Source organism: Oncorhynchus gorbuscha, linkage group LG20 (assembly GCF_021184085.1).
Source record: "Oncorhynchus gorbuscha isolate QuinsamMale2020 ecotype Even-year linkage group LG20, OgorEven_v1.0, whole genome shotgun sequence".
Lineage (NCBI taxonomy): Eukaryota > Metazoa > Chordata > Actinopteri > Salmoniformes > Salmonidae > Oncorhynchus > Oncorhynchus gorbuscha.
The window spans coordinates 4,234,455-4,251,457 of record NC_060192.1 but is presented as its reverse complement, the minus strand read 5'-3'; the positions used below and the strand labels follow the sequence as shown (position 1 = coordinate 4,251,457).

The window sequence follows — 17,003 nt, the reverse complement described above, 5'->3', positions numbered from 1 at the left end:
GTGACAATGGCAGACATGACATTCGTCTTTGTTATTGCCGATGAAGTGGATGCTGTCAAAATTCCACTTCTCCTACACAAGGCTTAACATAAATCAACATGGTGCAAGGAATGAATATCCTGATAAAGAAATTAGATTCCAGCCCAAGCTCTTTCTAACATTTACAAGACCAGGTAGTGAGTGCATAGGCTACTAGAATGAGAGGTGTTTTTGCAGCATATAGGATATGCTCTGTTGTTTGCCATTACTTTATGCCCTTGTACCTTTCTCATTATTATTTGTGATTGTGCAACATCAAGATTCTTACTGTATGGTAATTGATGCATGTCAGCATCACTACAGCATGCAGTGTATTTCTTTAATACTCAACCTTTATGTTTTTGTCAGTAAGTGTGTAAAGAACAGAATTTGATTAAATCACATGAAAGACAAAACACTCACTGTAGAGAAAAGGATTAGACTATTAAGGTACAACAGTTCACATACTGGGTAAACAATACGAATACGATCAGTTCATATAAGTTACTGAGTAAACAATATGCCAAGCAGTCAAATGCACTTGGTATTGACCCCACGACTGGTGTCTGGGGGACTTGCTCATTTAGGGCCGGTTTCCAGGACACAGATTGCCAGTGTAGAAATGTTTGACAATAACCCATGTGTAGCCTACAATATATATTGAATTTTATTCACACTTAATAGACAATCAAACAATTAGAATTTGTTTGGTGACAACAATATTACAGACGACAATTGTAGGCTGTAACATTGGACACAACATTACAGTAACATCTAGATAAATACATTAGTTAAATTGTCACAAGTAAGATATTTCATTTATTTATGTTAGAAATGTGGATCACATGTAGGCCTATGTAATTAGTGAATCCAAGATGGCGTAGCAGTCGGACATGCGTGTTGATCTTGCCCCATGTAAATAGTCGGTCTCATTGTTTTTTTTCTTCGTATACATTTTTTCTATTTTTATCTCACTTTCCACCTAGTAGCTAAATATACTTCCTTGCAACCCGCCCCATCCAATGTGCTACGGATCTGCTATTTTTATACGTTATAACTGGAACTTCTATCAGTACCTAGCCAGCTAACTAGCTACTAGCAAATAGTCACTGTTAGCCCTGCTAGCGGACTTCATCTTTAGCTCGGTCAATACCTGCAAGTCTGCACAGCGCGATATCGGACTGCTTTTCTCCACCACGTCATCAGATTCCTGCCGCAAGCTCTGAGCCATTACACCGGATCATCGCAGCTAGCTAGAGGCAAACGAGTGGCTACCGCTGGCTAACGCCTCTGTCCGGAAGCAAGCACCAGTTAGCCTTGAGCTCTGCCCAATTCCCGGCTAGCCGAAGAGGTATACCCGCTAATTCATGGGCGGCAATACCTCTTTTGCCAATTGGCCTGGACCCCTTTATTGCCTGCACGGGTCCCCGTCGATCCATCACGACTGGTCTGCCGATGTAATCATCCGATGTGGTTTCAACAGGCTTTACCGTTGCTTTGTCACCGAAGACCCTTCTGCTAGCCCCGGCCTGCTAGTTTTCTGAACAGCGTGCCTCAGCGTGCTCGCCTAGTATAGTAGCAACTACTGAACGGCTCCCGGACTCATCTATTGCTGTTCATTGAACCCTATGATCACTCGGCTACACATGCCTCTCTCTAATGTCAATATGCCTTGTCTTCTGCTGTTTCAGTTAGTTATTGTTTTATTTCACTGTAGAGCCCCTAGTCCAGCTCAACATGCCTTAGATTGCTCTTTTGTCACACACCCCACACATGGGGAGACCTCACCTGGCTTAGCTGGTGTCTCCAGAGATGCAAGCTCTCTCATCGTCACTCAATGCCTAGGTTTATCCCCACTGTACTCACATCCTACCATACCCTTGTCTGTACATTATGCCCTGAATCTATTCTACCACGCCCAGAAAACTGCCCCTTTTATTCTCTGTTCCCAACGCACTAGACGACCAGTTCTTTAGCCGTACCCTTATCCTACTCCTTCTCTGTTCCTCTGGTGATGTAGAGGTTAACCCTGGCCCTGTAGCCCCCAGCATCACACCTATTCCCCAGGCCCTCTCATTTGTTGACTTCTGTAACTGTAAAAGCCTTGGTTTCATGAATGTTAACATCAGAAGCCTCCTCCCTAAATGTTATTTATTCACTGCTTTAGCACACTCCGCCAACCCTGACGTCCTAGCCGTGTCTGAATCCTGGCTTAGGAAGGCCACCAAAAATTCTGAAATTTCCATCCCCAACTACAACATTTTCCGTCAAGATAGAACTGCCAAAAGGGACGGAGTTGCAATCTACTGCAGAGAGAGCCTGCAGAGTTCTGTCATACTATCCAGGTCTGTGCCCAAACAGTTTGAGCTTCTACTTTTAAAAATCCACCTTTCCAGAAATAATTATCTCACTGTTGCCGCTTGTTATAGACCCCCCTCAGCCCCCAGCTGTGCCCTGGACACCATATGTGAGTTGATTGCCCCCCATCTATCTTCAGAGTTCGTACTGTTAGGTGAACTAAACTGGGATATGTTTAGCACCCCAGCCGTCCTACAATCTAAGATAGATGCCCTCAATCTCACACAAATGATCAAGGAACCTACCAGGTACAACCCTAAATCAGTAAACATGGGCACCCTCATAGATATAATCCTGACAAATTTGCCCTCTAAATACACCGCTGCTTCAACCAGGATCTCAGCAATCACTCCCTCATTGCCTGCGTCCTTAAGGGGCCCGCGGTCAAACGACCACCCCTCATCACTGTCAAATGCTCCCTAAAACACTTCAGCGAGCAGGCCTTTCTAATCGACCTGGCCCGGGTATCCTGGAAGGATATTGACCACATCCTGTCAGTAGAGGATGCCTGCTTGTTCTTTAAAAGTTCTTTCCTCACCATCATGCCCAATTTTTTTTAATGTAGAATTAAGAACAGATATAGCCCTTGGTTCACTCCAGACTTGACTGCCCTTAACCAGCACAAAAACATCCTGTGGCGTACTGCATTAGCATCGACTAGCCCCCACGAAGCCCCCGCAACTTTTCAGGGAAATCAGGCACAAATATACATAGTCAGTTCAAATAGAAATTTGCATCCTGTAACACTAATTCCAAAAAGTTGTGGGACACAGTAAAGTCCATGGAGAATAAGAGCACCTCCTCCCAGCTGCCCACTGCACTGAGGCTAAGAAATACTGTCACCACCGATAAATCTACGATAATCGAGAATTTCAATAAGCATTTTTCTATGGCTGGCCTTGCTTTCCAACTGGCTACCCTTACCCAGGCCAACAGCTCTGCAACCCCCGCAGCAACTTGCCCAACCCACCCCCCTGCTTCTCCTTCACCCAAATCCAGATAGCTGATGTTCTGAAAGAGCTTCAAAATCTGGATCCCTACAAATCAGCTGGGCTAGACAATATGGACCCTATCTTTCAAAAATTACACGCTGAAATTGTTGCAGCCCCTATTACTAGCCTTTTCAACCTGTCTTTCGTATCTTCTGAGATCCCCAAAGATTGGAAAGCTTCCACTGTCATCCCCCTCTTAAAAGGTGGAGACACTCTAGACCCAAACTGTTACAGACCTATATCCATCCTGCCCTGCCTTTCGAAAGTCTTTGAAAGCCAAGTTAACAAACAGATCACCGACCATTTCGAATCCCACCGTACCTTCTTCACTATGCAATCTGTTTTATGAGCTGCTCATGGGTGCACCTCAGCTACACTCAAGGTCCTAAATAATATCATAACCGCCATAGATAAAAGACAGTACTGTGCAGCCATTTTCATCGACCTGGCCAAGGCTTTCGACTCTGTCAATTACTACATTCTTTTCGGCAGACTCAATAGCCTTGGTTTCTCAAATGACTGCCTCGCCTGGTTTACCAACTACTTCTCAGATAGAGTTCAGTGTGTCAAATCGGAGTGCCTGTTGTCCGGACCTCTAGCAGTCTCTATGGGTTCAATTCTCGGGCTTACTCTTTTCTCTGAATATATAAATTATGTCGCTCTTGCTGCTGGTGATTCTCTGACCGGGGGTGTCCTCAGATGGGGCCACAGTGTCTCCTGACCCCTCCTGTCTCAGCCTCCAGTATTTATGCTGCAGTAGTTTGTTTTGGGGGCTAGGGTCAGTTTGTTATATCTGGAGTACTTCTCCTGTCCTATTCGGTGTCCTGTGTGAATCTAAGTGTGCGTTCTCTAATTCTCTCTTTCTCTCTCTCGGAGGACATGAGCCCTAGGACCATGCCTCAGGACTACCTGACATGATGACTCCTTGCTGTCCCCTGTCCACCTGGCCGTGCTGCTGCTCCAGTTTCAACTGTTCTGCCTTATTATTGGACCATGTTGGTCATTTATGAATATTTGAACATCTTGGCCATGTTCTGTTATAATCTCCACCCGGCACAGCCAGAAGAGGACTGGCCACCCCACATAGCCTGGTTGCTCTCTAGGTTTCTTCCTAGGTTTTGGCCTTTCTAGGGAGTTTTTCCTAGCCACTGTGCTTCTACACCTGCATTGCTTGCTGTTTGGGGTTTTAGGCTGGGTTTCTGTACAGCACTTTGAGATATCAGCGGATGTACGAAGGGCTATATAAATACATTTGATTTGATCCACCTCTACGCAGATGACACCATTCTGTATACATTTGGCCCTTTCTTGGACACTGTGTTAACAAACCACCAAATGAGCTTCAATGCCATGCAACACTCCTTCCGTGGCCTCCAACTGCTCTTAAATGCTAGTAAAACTAAATGCATTCTCTTCAACCGATTGCTGCATGCACCTGCCCACCCGCCTAGCATCACTACTCTGGACGGTTCTGACTTAGAATATGTGGACAACTACAAATACCTAGGTGTCTGGTTAGACTATAAACACTCCTTCCAGGCTCACATTAAGCATCTCCAATCCAAAATTAAATCTAGAATTGGCATCCTATTTCGCAACAAAGCATCCTTCACTCATGCTGCCAAACATGCCCTCGTAAAACTGACTATCCTACCGATCCTTGCCTTCGGCAATGTCATTTACAAAATAGCCTCCAACACTCTACTCAGCAAATTGGATGTAGTCTATCACAGTTCCATCCGTTTTGTCACCAAAGCCCCATATACTACCCACCACCGCGACCTGCATGCTCTCGTTGGCTGACCGCCACTACATATTCATCGCCAAACCCACTGGCTCCTGGTCATCTATAAGTCTTTGCTAGGTAAATCCCCACCTTATCTCAGCTCACTGGTCTCCATAGCAACACCCACCTGTAGCACGCGTTCCAGCAGGTATATTTCACCTGTCATCCCAAAAAGCCCACAGCCATCTCCTTTGGCCTCCTTTCCTTCCAGTTCTCTGCTGCCAATGACTGGAACCAATTGCAAAAATCACTGAAGCTGGAGACTTATATCTCCCTCATTAACTTTAAGCATCAGCTGTCAAAGCAGCTTACCGATCACTGTACCTGTACACAGCCTATCTGTAAATAGCATACCCAACTACCTCATCCCCATATTGTTATTTTTTGTTATTGCTCTTTTGCACCCCAGTATCTCTACTGCACATCATCATTTGCACATCCATCCCTCCAGTGTTAATGCTAAATTGTAATTATTTCACCACTATGGCCTATTTATTGTCTTACCTCCCTAACCTTACTATATTTGCACACACTGTACATAGATTTTTCTATTGTGTTATTGACTGTACGTTTGTTTATGTGTAACTCTGTGTTGTTGTTTTTGTCGCACTGCTTTGCTTTATCTTGGCCAGGTTGCAGTTGTAAATGAGAACTTGTTCTCAACTGGCCTACCTGGTTAAATAAAGGTGAAATAAATCAAATGTTAAAAAAAATTGATTGTAAAGGATAAAGATGTATTTAAGCTCTAAATAATCATCCATCCAAAACAGTAAACATTCACTGATAATAACCAATGATAGAATGTGACATCAACCATTTATGAGCATGTAGTGCCCTATCCATCCAAAAAACAGAAGCCTGTCTCCCACAATGCTTTTAGTTCCGACTTCATGTTGCAGTTGGTGAGGGGCAAATGCAGAAATTTCCAGTTGACTGCAGTCAAGCGTTAATTACCTTTGATCACATGGTTGTTGTAAAGGTCATGCAGTCGACATGTCATCGCAAATCTGACCTATACCCATAATGCAACACACTTTGAACGTCTTGACAAACGTGATCTGCTCGAACGCGCCCATCAGTCAGTCAGAATGTAATGTCACGGTTTGGATGCTCTCGAACACGCCCATTGATTTGACCCAGAGGAAGAAATTTGGTTTGACTCCTTTACACTAGATGTCGCTGTGAAATTTCTAACCAACTTTTTCGATAAACAACTTCCTGTTCCCAGACCGAGATACAACGCGGCGACCACTTTTGTAATTTGATTTTGCTAGTTACTTTTCTTTTGTAGTTGCTTTGTTATTTCAAACCCAAGAATGAAATACAGCTAAAGTAATCCCCGTAATGTTGAGCATTTTGTTTGGTTGGGGGATGCTTTTGCTGTTGGCAAACTCTTGAGTACTGTTTGCTAACATTAGCTAGCCAGAGTAGCTAGCTAGGCTATGTCAACGTGCTCTTGTGTAGGAAGGCAGCGCGAACTCCCAATATTTTGTCAATGCATCTTATCCATTTGATTTACTGATTAGGGACTTGGCTATTGTTGGTCAGCAAATTGCTAGGTATAATAGTTTTACACCTTGCCTCATTAATTATAGCGATTGAGGTGGTTGGCGATCAAGTTCTCATTCATTAATCTGCGCATGTCTTGTCTATTCCAGGCCAGTATCTTTGTGGTAAACAGTGGGACGATACATAAGGACCAGAGATGTCCGACGATGAAGAAGCTCCGCTGGTGAAGAAGACCAGGATCTTCTATGGCAGTTTGGAGGAGAAGGAGAGGGAGAGGCTGGGACGAGAGGCTTCTGGGTCAGGCAAAGATTCTGTCAAAGCAGGAATCGAGGCTGGCAACATTAACATCTCCAGTGGTTAGTATACCAAACACAAATCTGTATTTGAAAAGAGTTATGAAGAGTTTGTTGAGGTATCCTCTAAGTTCTCCTCTCCCCTCAAGGCGAGTCCCTTGAGCTTGAGGAACGTGTGACTGAGCGCCAGTCTGAGGTATTGGCTGACTTTGAACGCAGAAAGAGAGCGAGACAAATCACAGTATCCACAGACGATGCAGAGGTCAAAGCCTGCTTACGGGCCCTCAGGGAACCAATCACACTGTTTGGGGAGGGGCCTGCTGAGAGACGAGAGAGGTGAGGGACACAAGCATGGCTCTGTCAACCCCTTCTAATATTTGAATGTGTGATTCAACAATTAGATAACAATCCACACGTCTGTGACCCTTTGATGCTTTTACAACATGTTTAACTCGCCAATTAAAACAGCCGTTTTGAGGAATTGCCTTAATGCTTTAACACACTGTATCGCTAGTTATATTTCACTTGCATTATGTCCACCTTTTTAATCTTTGCTCATAATCTCTCTTCCCCTCTCCCGCTCAATTTTTACTTGCTCTCTTTTCTAGGCTAAGGAATATCCTCTCTGTAGTGGGTCCAGATGCATTGAAGAAATCGAAGAAGGACGATGACAAATCCAAACGCTCCCAAGAGGAGGTGTGATATGTGGCTTGACTCTCCTATATCTTTCTCTCACTACTACAGTCCATATTCATTCAATATGGAGACACGCGTTTGAGGTCTTCTCCTGTTCCCCTCTTTCAGTGTCAGCAGACATGGTACCATGAAGGGCCGACCACTCTTAAGGAGGCAAGGCTTTGGTTGGCCAGATACTCTCTGCCCAGGTACAGCTTGATTCTAATGTTGGACCATAGTTACCATGATGACAATGATAGTTTCAAAGGTTGTTTAGCAGCAAAATCATATTAATAAAAAACGTGCCCGTTGTCTCAACAGGGCCGTGAAAAGGTTAGAAGATGCCAGAGCTCACAGGGAGATCCCAGAATCTACACGGACAGTCAGGACGCAAGAACTTCACAAGACGCTCAGGGTACGTCCTCCATCAGTCTCCAAAAGCATTTGTCTTGTTTGTGAAAAACAGTTGTAGAATGACATTTTCTCTGTCTATCCAGAACCTGAATAACTTCTGCAGTCAGATCGGTGACGACAGGCCTATATCCTTTTGCCAGTTCAGCCCCAACTCCAAAATGCTGGTGACTGCATCTTGGTGAGTCCCTTCTCTCACTCCTCTCTCAGTGCACCGCACAGGCAGCAGTGAGCATGATTACATGCACACAATAATATGATTATTGTGGATAGTCAGATTAATATAACCGTTTATTTGAAATGTTTATGTACTTCTCCAAACTCACTGTAACTCGCGCACAAGAGGGAGGCTTGCGCTACCGGTGCAGGCACAGATCAGATACTCCGTTGGACAGCTGATTTTATCAAAGCTGTGTACATGTCCTAATAATTCTAAAGATAGTTCAGAAACCGTTTAATATCAAATTATTAGTGTGCGTGTAAATGTACTGTTTGACTTTGTTTTTTTTTGTATTTAAAATGTTGCTGTCAATCTAATCTCTTCCTGACTTGTTCTTTTCTCTAGGAGTGGCCTGTGTAAACTGTGGAATGTTCCTGACTGTACCCTTGTCCGTACCCTTCGAGGTAAGAACAGTCTCTTATTTTCCCCTTTCTTATCCCTTTGCAATTACTCTTTGCTTGGGCTACTGTGGTCATAATAATTGTAAGTATTTCCAACCCCAATACTTCCTTATCATTCTCTTTCCCTTCTCACAGGCCACAATACCCACGTGGGGGCCATCTGTTTTCATCCTCAGGCCACTCTGACTCTGGAGGACTCTGATGTTAACATGGCCTCCTGTGCTGCCGACGGCTCCGTCAAACTCTGGAGTCTGGACAGGTCTGCTCCGATTGCTGCGTTTCTGTCTTTATTGCCGTCTGTCAAATAAGGGAGGCTACCAAATATTATTCAGGCAAAAAAGGGTGAGGGGTCGACCAAGAGCAGTGTAGGTTTTTTTTCCCCAAATGTTCCTCGGGTATCATCATAAACAGTAGCTGAGGATGTGGAGTGCGCTGCTGAAATGTGGCCATTTAAAAAAAGAAGAGGGGGAAAGCGTGTTGATGTGTTGTAACCGTGGTAACCCCTCTCTTTACAGCGACGTGCCTGTCGCTGACATCGAGGGCCACTCCATGAGGGTGGCGAGAGTTGCCTGGCATCCCTCCGGAAGGTTCCTGGGCACCACCTGGTGGGTGAATTTAATCCCGAGCATTATTTAACCCGGCAACACCAGTTGAGAACTTTATCGTTTTTAGAACGGCCCATCCAGGCAATACAATAAAAACAAACATGGTCACTTGCCTCCACCATAGATACATTGTACTAGTGCCAGACTGGCATTGTTCAAATGGAATCTACAGTGAGGCTTAATCCTCTCTCCCTGGCAGCTATGATAATTCGTGGAGGCTGTGGGACCTGGAAGCCCAGGAGGAGATCCTGCACCAAGAGGGACACAGTAAAGGAGTCCATGACATGCAATTCCACCCTGATGGATCTCTGGCAGCTACTGGGTAAGATCTCCCGGGATATGCTATGAAAGTCAATGTCGGTTGTCAATACTACATCATTATTGGAGAGACCGTTGAAGATATCTCTGAAACGTAATTTATTTTTATTTTTTAGAATCTCATTCATTTCTGTGTTCTCTTTTGCTTGTCTCTAAACATTCTGTTGCAATGTATGTTTCCAGTAAATCTAGCACTGTTGTAGAGTATTACCCCCTTATGTCTACAACAAATCCTGGCTTCAGATAACCGGGATCTGTGTCCTCCCCGAAACGAAAATACTATCTAGAAAACTGCCAGAAGAAAGATCAACCCTGTAATTTAAGTGTTGTCAATGTCAAACAGCAGATGTAGATCAGCCTATTAAAGGGGATGGTTGCTATAGTAAAACAATGGTTGGATTCAGTAGTCTGTTTTTAATGAAGGCCAGCAGATGTAGATCAGCCTATTAAAGGGGATGGTTGCTATAGTAAAACAATGGTTGGATTCAGTAGTCTGTTTTTAATGAAGGCCAGTGATGTCCACCCAGTTATCTCAATTAGAGGTTTGGCAGAACAAGAGCCTCTGCGGCTGGCTTGGTCTGAAACATACAGGGATGTTCCCTTCATGTCCCCTAATGACAACATGCTTCCTTACACCCACACACACACTAACTACTCTTTCAGTGCATATTTTTTTCTGAACAATTTGGAGGACTGAGAAGGTTTAGCAGCTTGTTCTGTGCTGTTATAACTGGTTATAACCTCCTAAATAAACAGAAGTCAGATGCGACAAACCGGCTACATGTGACACATTAGAGCTGGCGTTGTTTTTGTGTACAAATCCATCTTATTGTTTGTTGTAAAGCATCTTGACTGGTGCAATTCAGCACAGGATCATTTGCAGTAGAAAGAATTACAGATCCCTACTTACCCCTCATCAGCAGTGCTGCTGGCTGAATCCTAGTTTGCCTCACAGTACACAGTATTCATCTCTTTCTCAGGGGTCTGGATTCATTTGGCCGTATTTGGGACCTTCGGACCGGGCGCTGTGTGATGTTCCTGGAGGGCCACCTTAAAGAGATCTACAGCATCGACTTCTCTCCCAACGGGTAAATGACATGGAAGATACTGTGTTATTCATATCTTATGGATAGGGCCAGATATTCCTCAACGTGTGATCTAGAACTACAGCCTGAAAAACTCCTGGCCCTAGTTATTGATGATGATAAGCCGGAGTGTGTTTATAGGTCCACTAATGAAACCATCTTCTCCGTTTAGCTACCACGCAGCAACAGGAAGTGGGGATAATACCTGTAAGGTGTGGGACCTGCGTCGCAGGAAGTGCATCTACACCATCCCCTCCCATCAGAACCTGGTGTCCTCTGTCAAATTCCAGCGTGAGTTTCTCCAGGCCCCAGAGACCTCCTTTTTAATATTTAATCGAGCAATTGAGTAATCACAGGGTTCACGGTTGTCAGTCACTGTGACAGATTTCTGCCGTGTGGATGACCCGTCAGGTTTAAAACGCCTACAACTGGTTAGAAAGTATGAGGAAATGAGAATGGACCTAAATATTTTCAAATAGCTGCCGTTTTTCTTGCCCGCAAATCCAATTTTGTCCAATAAATCGGACATGAAAACATCTGTGCTGCCCTATGTTGAATTGTGAAATCCTAAATGTGGTCCTCAAGCCAAAAACTTTTGAAATGGACTTTAGTTTGTCATGGGATTTTTTTTGGGGGGGGTTAATCCCTGTAATCAGCTCAGTCTATCTTATACACTTTTGGAGGACTGAGAAGGTTTAGCAGCTTGTTCTGTGCTGTTATAACTGGTTATAACCTCCTAAATGGAAAATAAGACGAATGCAACAACCGGCTCTGAGACACTTAAGAACTGATGTTGTGTTTGTGAACATAATTTTGGACTAGTAATACCACTGTTTTGAACCTTTACAAAAAAGTCTAACTGGATTTATAAAAATAAACGGTTTGTTGCAATATTTCTGTGCTTACATTTCCCTCCATCAATCTCCCTCTCTTAGCCAATAACGGTCACTTCCTCCTGACTGGGGCCTACGACAACACAGCCAAGGTGTGGACCCACCCGGGCTGGTCCCCCCTGAAGACGCTGGCGGGCCACGAGGGAAAGGTGATGGGCGTGGACATGTCCCCTGACGGACAGCTCATCGCCACCTGCTCCTACGACCGCACCTTCAAGCTCTGGATGTCAGAATGAGGAGGGGAGGGAGGACAACCCGTAGAAATAGAATGACATTCTGTTACATTCTATTTCTACGGCAATACCTGACTGTCATTCCATTGAAGTAGAAGAATGTGGAACCAAGATCTGCAAAATGTTAACTTCTCGATTGATGCGATTAATCTGAACATCCTAAATATTCGGAATTTGTCTTATTGACACTTAGTAGATTTTTTGATTTATTATTGAACAACATTTGAGGCTATTAATGTCTACAACTTTGAAGCTGTGGGTATACTTTGTCCTTTCTCCTAGATATTTTTGTCTGTTAATAACATTGTTTTAGGTGATTTTAAACGAGTCATTTGGGGTCAGAAGTTGATCCAATTGCTTTTTTTTGTTTTTGAAATAAAAACAAACTCCATAATATCTTTCATTATTTTACACTTGCACATTACAAAATAGTTATATATATTCATTAAACACACTTACAAATGGTACTATAACTCAACAAGGTGTGCATATAATGATTAAACAGTTGACTGTCCCACAAGGTACCAATAGCCCATATGTCCTGTTGCCTATTTGAAAAGAGGCAGCAGAGGATTTTTGGGGGTTGTAGGCAAGGTCAAAACTGAGGTCCTTATCAAGCATCCCTTTTTGAGCGCTGAAACATTTTTCTATGAGTCTTCAAATCAAAGTATCTTTGTAAAACGATAGACTCGATGTTGTCCCCTGCACAACTTAGTCTCCTGACCACTGTTTTTCTCAGTAGTGTAATCACACACACAACTAGGGCCTGGTGTCTGTCCTGGTCAGGTCAAGGCAGACAGGCGTTAGGTATTTTCCACTTTGTAGCCTTGGAAGCCCAGGTGTCTCTATAATCAGCTGCAGGAGGTACTGTAATGGGAATTCTTGGCCAGATGCTTTAACCAACTCCTGTCATTCATACATGCCTGAGCAACCTAGCAGCACCACCAGCAGCAGAAGGAGCACCTACAGCAGGGGCTCCTATGGAAGCGGGGCTCAGCCAATCCACCATGGTTCCAGGTGGCCTCAGGCTGCTCTATGATGGACTGCTTCCCAAAAGAGGGCTTGTGCTCCAGCTGGGTGCCAAGCTCTCTTCTTTCCTGCCGTGAGCAAGACCTCTGGTTTTCCATCTCTGCCTTGACCCCCATGAAGGCTACTAGGTCCAGGTCCAGGGCTGTAGCGCCCCCGCGTGGGAGGGGGGTGTTCTGCCGACACTGTGGACAGGGGATCCACATCTGCTGAGAGTAGAAGAGAGGGCAGGGTAAGGGTTGTTACTTGGGATATGTCGGTGTCAAACTGAACATAACTCTTTGGTTTTCTAAGTGGTCTGACTGTTGTGCTCAATACAGTCTCAATAAATCGGAAGTTTACATACACCTTAGCTAAATATATTTAAACTCAGTTTTTCACAAATCCTGACATTTAATCCTAGTAAAAAAATCCCTGTTTTAGGTCAGTTAGGATCACCACTTTATTTTAAGAATGTGAAATGTCAGAATAATAGAGTGAGTTCAGCTTTTATTTCTTTCATCACATTCCAAGGGGGTCAGAAGTTTACATACACTCAATTAGTATTTGGAAGCATTGCCTTTATATTGTTCAACTTGGGTCAAATGATTCAGGTAGCCTTCCACAAGCTTCCCACAATAAGTTGGGTGCATTTTGGCCCATTCCTCCTGACAGAGCTGGTGTAACGGAGTCAGGTTTGTAGGCCTCCTTGCTCGCACACGCTTTTCCAGTTCTGCCCACACTTTCTATGGGATTGAGGTCAGGGCTTTGTGATGGCCACTCCAATAGCTTGACTTTGTTTTCCTTAAGCCATTTTGCCACAACATTGGAAGTACGCTTGGGGTCATTGACCATTTGGAAGACCCATTTGAAACCAAGCTTTAACTTCCTGACTGTCTTGCTTCAATATATCCACAATTTCCCCTGCTTATGATGCCATCTATTTTCGCCAGTCCCTCCTGCAGCAAAGAAACCCCACAACATGATGCTGCCACCCCCATGCTTCACGGTTGGGATGGTGTTCTTCAGCATGCAAGCCTCCCCCTTTTTCCTCCAAACACAATGGTCATTATGGCTAAACATTTCTATTTTTGCTTCATCAGACCAGAGAACATTTCTCCAAAAAGTACAATCTTTGTCCCCATGTGCAGTTGCAAACCGTAGTCTGGCCTTTTTATGGCGGTTTTGGAGCAGTGGCTTCTTCCTTGCTGAGCGGCCTTTCAGGTTATGTCGATATTGGACTTGTTTTACTGTGGATATAGATACTTTTGTACCTCTTACCTCCAGCATCTTCACAAGCTCCTTTGCTGTTGTTCTGTGATTGAGGCACTGAGTTTGAAGGTAGGCCTTGAAATACATCCACAGGTACACCTCCAATTGACTCAAATTATGTCAATTAGCCTATCAGAAGCTTCTAAAGCCATGACATCATTTTCTGGAATTTTCCAAGCTGTTTAAGGCACAGTCAACTTAGTGTATATAAACTTCTGACCCACTGGAATTGTGATAAGTGAAATAATCCATCTGTAAACCGATCGCTTTGGAAAACTTACTTGTGTCATACAAAAAGTAGATGTCCTAACCGACTTGCCAAAACTATAGTTTGTTAACAAGAACTTTGTGGAGGGGTTTGAAAAATGAGTTTTAATGACTCCAACCTAAGTGTGTGTAAACTTCCGACTTCAACTGTATCTTGATGCAATCCATTGCTCTGCAGCTATGGTCATCTACAAATTAGTTTGAGATGATGCGTATTGGCTGATCTTCAACAAATTAGTTTGAGATGATGCTTATTGGCTGATCTTCAACAAATTAGTTTGAGATGATGCTTATTGGCTGATCTTCAACAAATTAGTTTGAGATGATGCTTATTGGCTGATCTTCAACAAATTAGTTTGAGATGATGCTTATTGGCTGATCTTCAACAAATTAGTTTGAGATGATGCTTATTGGCTGATCTTCAACAAATTAGTGTTCCTTTTCATGAAGAGAACAGGTGAGCTATAGTTTGACAAATTACTGCACGTTTTGGGGAAAAGGCCCAGTCTGAACTAGTCTGGAACTGGTACAAAAATATTGAATATCTATCAAACATATTTTACAGTTTAACTAGCGTAGCCTAGTCCATTGAGGTAGACTCACACAGAGGCAGGATCTATGGTGGGACCGGTGTCGTGACAGTCAGTCAGACCCACCTGTTCATTGAGGATGGTGTCGAGGCGTCTCAGGCAGGCCTGGCAGAAGGTGTGGCTGCAGTAGAGCTTGCGTGGCAGCCTCTCAGTCAGGTTGAAGGCACAGTAGCAGATGATACAGTCCAGTTTACGGCTGTCTCTGGATGGCTGAACTCCTCCGGCCTCCACACCACCCTCTACTGGGGGATCTTCTGGGGCCCCTAGGTCAGGGGCCTCTGCTGGGTCCTCTGGGGCAGGAAAGTCTGGGGCATCAGGAACTGGGGCTTCCTCCCCGTCCATCCTGTACAGGAGAACAGATGATGAATGGGTGCTTATTGCTATGACCCAGAGTTTTTCCTGGTTAGGTTGGATTCTCAAGAAAAACTCAGGGCCCTTTAGTGACACTACTACTACTACTACTACTACTACTTTACAGTTAACATTTCAGATAATCAAACACACACGCAACCAAATTACTGAAGTAAACGGTTACAGTTCATCAATAGAAAAACAGAGGAATTGAATTGCTAGTAAATTTAGACTCAAGGAAAGGATTTGAGACCCAGATGTTTGCTGTGAACTTCCCATTACGATCTCTGTCCGTTCAGTCAGTTGTGGGACGATACAACAAAACAGGCTGGTTGTAAGCAGAGACACAGATATCTATTCACTGGCTGAAACTATGTCACCGAATAGGGGAGATGGTTATCCTGATGTGCTCGGTGGTTCTCCCTTTCTGCCGTGTCTGCATCGAATACTCCATTGAAATGGTCCCTACTATGTAAAGTATTTTTTAAACTCCTAGCTAACAATCTGTTGGAAATGTATTCAATACATTTGGACGTCGACTCGGTGAGGGGAAAAAATGTGTCAGGAACATTGAATGTGTCAGTCTCACTCAGATCTTCTTCACTACCCGCTGATAGAAAACTGGCCTCAACCCAAAAGCATGGGTAACAGAACTGACAAAAAGGGGGATAAAAAAAATTACATACCTTCTAGTTTGTCCTCCAAACCCCCTGAAGGTCCTTGGTAGTTCTCTGGAGTCCTGCCATGGCTTCTGTTTTCAAAGCAACCTTCCCAGGACTTGTCCAGTGTAGTATTCCTTTACTCTTTCCCACTATGACAAACTAATGCTGCACTACTGATGTACATTATAGGATCAGATAGTAGAGAGAGAACCTTTATTACCTAGTCCCCGTGGATCCCGAGCACAGCCCGCTGGGGGTTACGTCCTCCCTTCATCTCCCCCTGCTGCTCTGCTCTTCCACAGAAACTGCTCTCCTCTCTAATGAAGGGCAAACAATGTGAGCCTGCAGCAGGTCATCAGGCCCTTTAATATTTCAGGCCGCCCTTCCATGTGAACACCCACTCGTAGGCCTGTCAATGGAGCGTGTTACATATTAAAGAGGCCACAGAGAACAGTGGGGTTCTCCAGGGGGAGAGCGGCTCCGATGGGATGGCCCCTCTGCTTCTCTGCCCGAGCATGTATGCAATCAAGCGCACATTGGCACAGGTGTGCATGAGAACACGTGTGTGTGCTAACAACACATACTGCACTGCGAGCAAACAGGCGTAAATGTGCACGCGCTAACACGTGCGCACGCACGCACACACACACACACTGAGCCGGTTGTGTCACAAGTCCATCCCCCCCTTTTCCACCTCCTACCTCTTGTTATGAGTATCCCAACAGTCTGACCAGCTGAAAGGCAAGCCAGGCTCACATTCCTGTATGGAGGGAGCAGGCAGCAGATCAGCTTACACTGGCAACAATAGACCAGCAGGAACCCGACACTCTCGATCCACCAGCACTCACAGGAGCCAGTTACCAGCACAGTGGGTTGGCCAGCTGAGTCCATAAGAACCAGTCACCCAGGGCCATAAAGCAAAAATACTGCAGGTATCCTAAAGTAACCTTTACAATGTGACATTTCCTTATCCAGGCTGAAAATGACCCTAGTCTCTTCTCCCAGCAAGCCACATTCAGTTCTGAAGAGACTGGATAAGCGAAAGTAATTATATGGCGA

At 44.3% G+C, this 17,003-nt stretch overlaps 2 protein-coding genes and 2 non-coding genes across 8 annotated transcripts; 3 read left to right on the top strand and 1 right to left on the bottom strand.

Moving 5' to 3' along the window:
* The first annotated feature begins 6,276 nt into the window (after nt 1-6,276).
* Nucleotides 6,277-12,200, top strand: prpf4 (PRP4 pre-mRNA processing factor 4 homolog (yeast)). 4 transcript variants are annotated; one of them, XM_046317999.1, is made up of 14 exons: nt 6,277-6,410; nt 6,813-7,019; nt 7,106-7,292; nt 7,565-7,652; nt 7,761-7,840; nt 7,953-8,046; nt 8,129-8,223; nt 8,608-8,666; nt 8,799-8,922; nt 9,179-9,268; nt 9,468-9,590; nt 10,567-10,674; nt 10,844-10,962; nt 11,607-12,200. In XM_046317999.1, the coding sequence occupies exons 2-14, from the start codon at nt 6,860-6,862 to the stop codon at nt 11,798-11,800; spliced, it is 1,521 nt and encodes a 506-aa protein (XP_046173955.1). In that variant the 5' UTR covers nt 6,277-6,410; nt 6,813-6,859; the 3' UTR covers nt 11,801-12,200. The 4 variants fall into 4 exon arrangements, with proteins under 4 accessions (XP_046173955.1, XP_046173954.1, XP_046173956.1 ...); XM_046317998.1 differs by having other exon boundaries at nt 6,332-6,486; XM_046318000.1 differs by having other exon boundaries at nt 6,353-6,713.
* On the top strand, nt 10,273-10,408 carry LOC124007598. Its single transcript, XR_006833977.1, has one exon. It is a non-coding gene; the product is annotated as a small nucleolar RNA SNORA47 (small nucleolar RNA).
* On the bottom strand, nt 10,812-16,492 carry rnf224 (ring finger protein 224). Of its 2 annotated transcripts, none has more exons than XM_046318003.1 (3): nt 15,969-16,492; nt 14,998-15,274; nt 10,812-13,032 (listed from the first exon to the last, which is right to left on the bottom strand). In XM_046318003.1, exons 2-3 carry the CDS (start codon nt 15,271-15,273, stop codon nt 12,730-12,732), a joined length of 579 nt encoding a protein of 192 aa, XP_046173959.1. In that variant the 5' UTR covers nt 15,274; nt 15,969-16,492; the 3' UTR covers nt 10,812-12,729. The 2 variants fall into 2 exon arrangements, with proteins under 2 accessions (XP_046173959.1, XP_046173960.1); XM_046318004.1 differs by having other exon boundaries at nt 10,812-13,029; nt 15,969-16,491.
* LOC124007597 lies at nt 11,350-11,483 on the top strand. The gene has a single exon (XR_006833976.1). It is a non-coding gene; the product is annotated as a small nucleolar RNA SNORA47 (small nucleolar RNA).
* Nucleotides 16,493-17,003: the final 511 nt, after the last annotated feature.

Excerpts from the sequence above, each read along its gene's own strand:
- prpf4 (XM_046317999.1), top strand. The coding sequence starts at position 6,860 with ATGTCCGACGATGAAGAAGCTCCGCTGGTGAAGAAGACCAGGATCTTC. Across the intron at positions 8,224-8,607 it reads ATGCTGGTGACTGCATCTTG|GAGTGGCCTGTGTAAACTGT; the intron begins GTGAGTCCCTTC and ends TCTTTTCTCTAG. Across the intron at positions 9,269-9,467 it reads AGGTTCCTGGGCACCACCTG|CTATGATAATTCGTGGAGGC; the intron begins GTGGGTGAATTT and ends TCTCCCTGGCAG.
- rnf224 (XM_046318003.1), bottom strand. The coding sequence starts at position 15,273 with ATGGACGGGGAGGAAGCCCCAGTTCCTGATGCCCCAGACTTTCCTGCC. Across the intron at positions 13,033-14,997 it reads ACACCATCCTCAATGAACAG|CAGATGTGGATCCCCTGTCC; the intron begins GTGGGTCTGACT and ends TTCTACTCTCAG.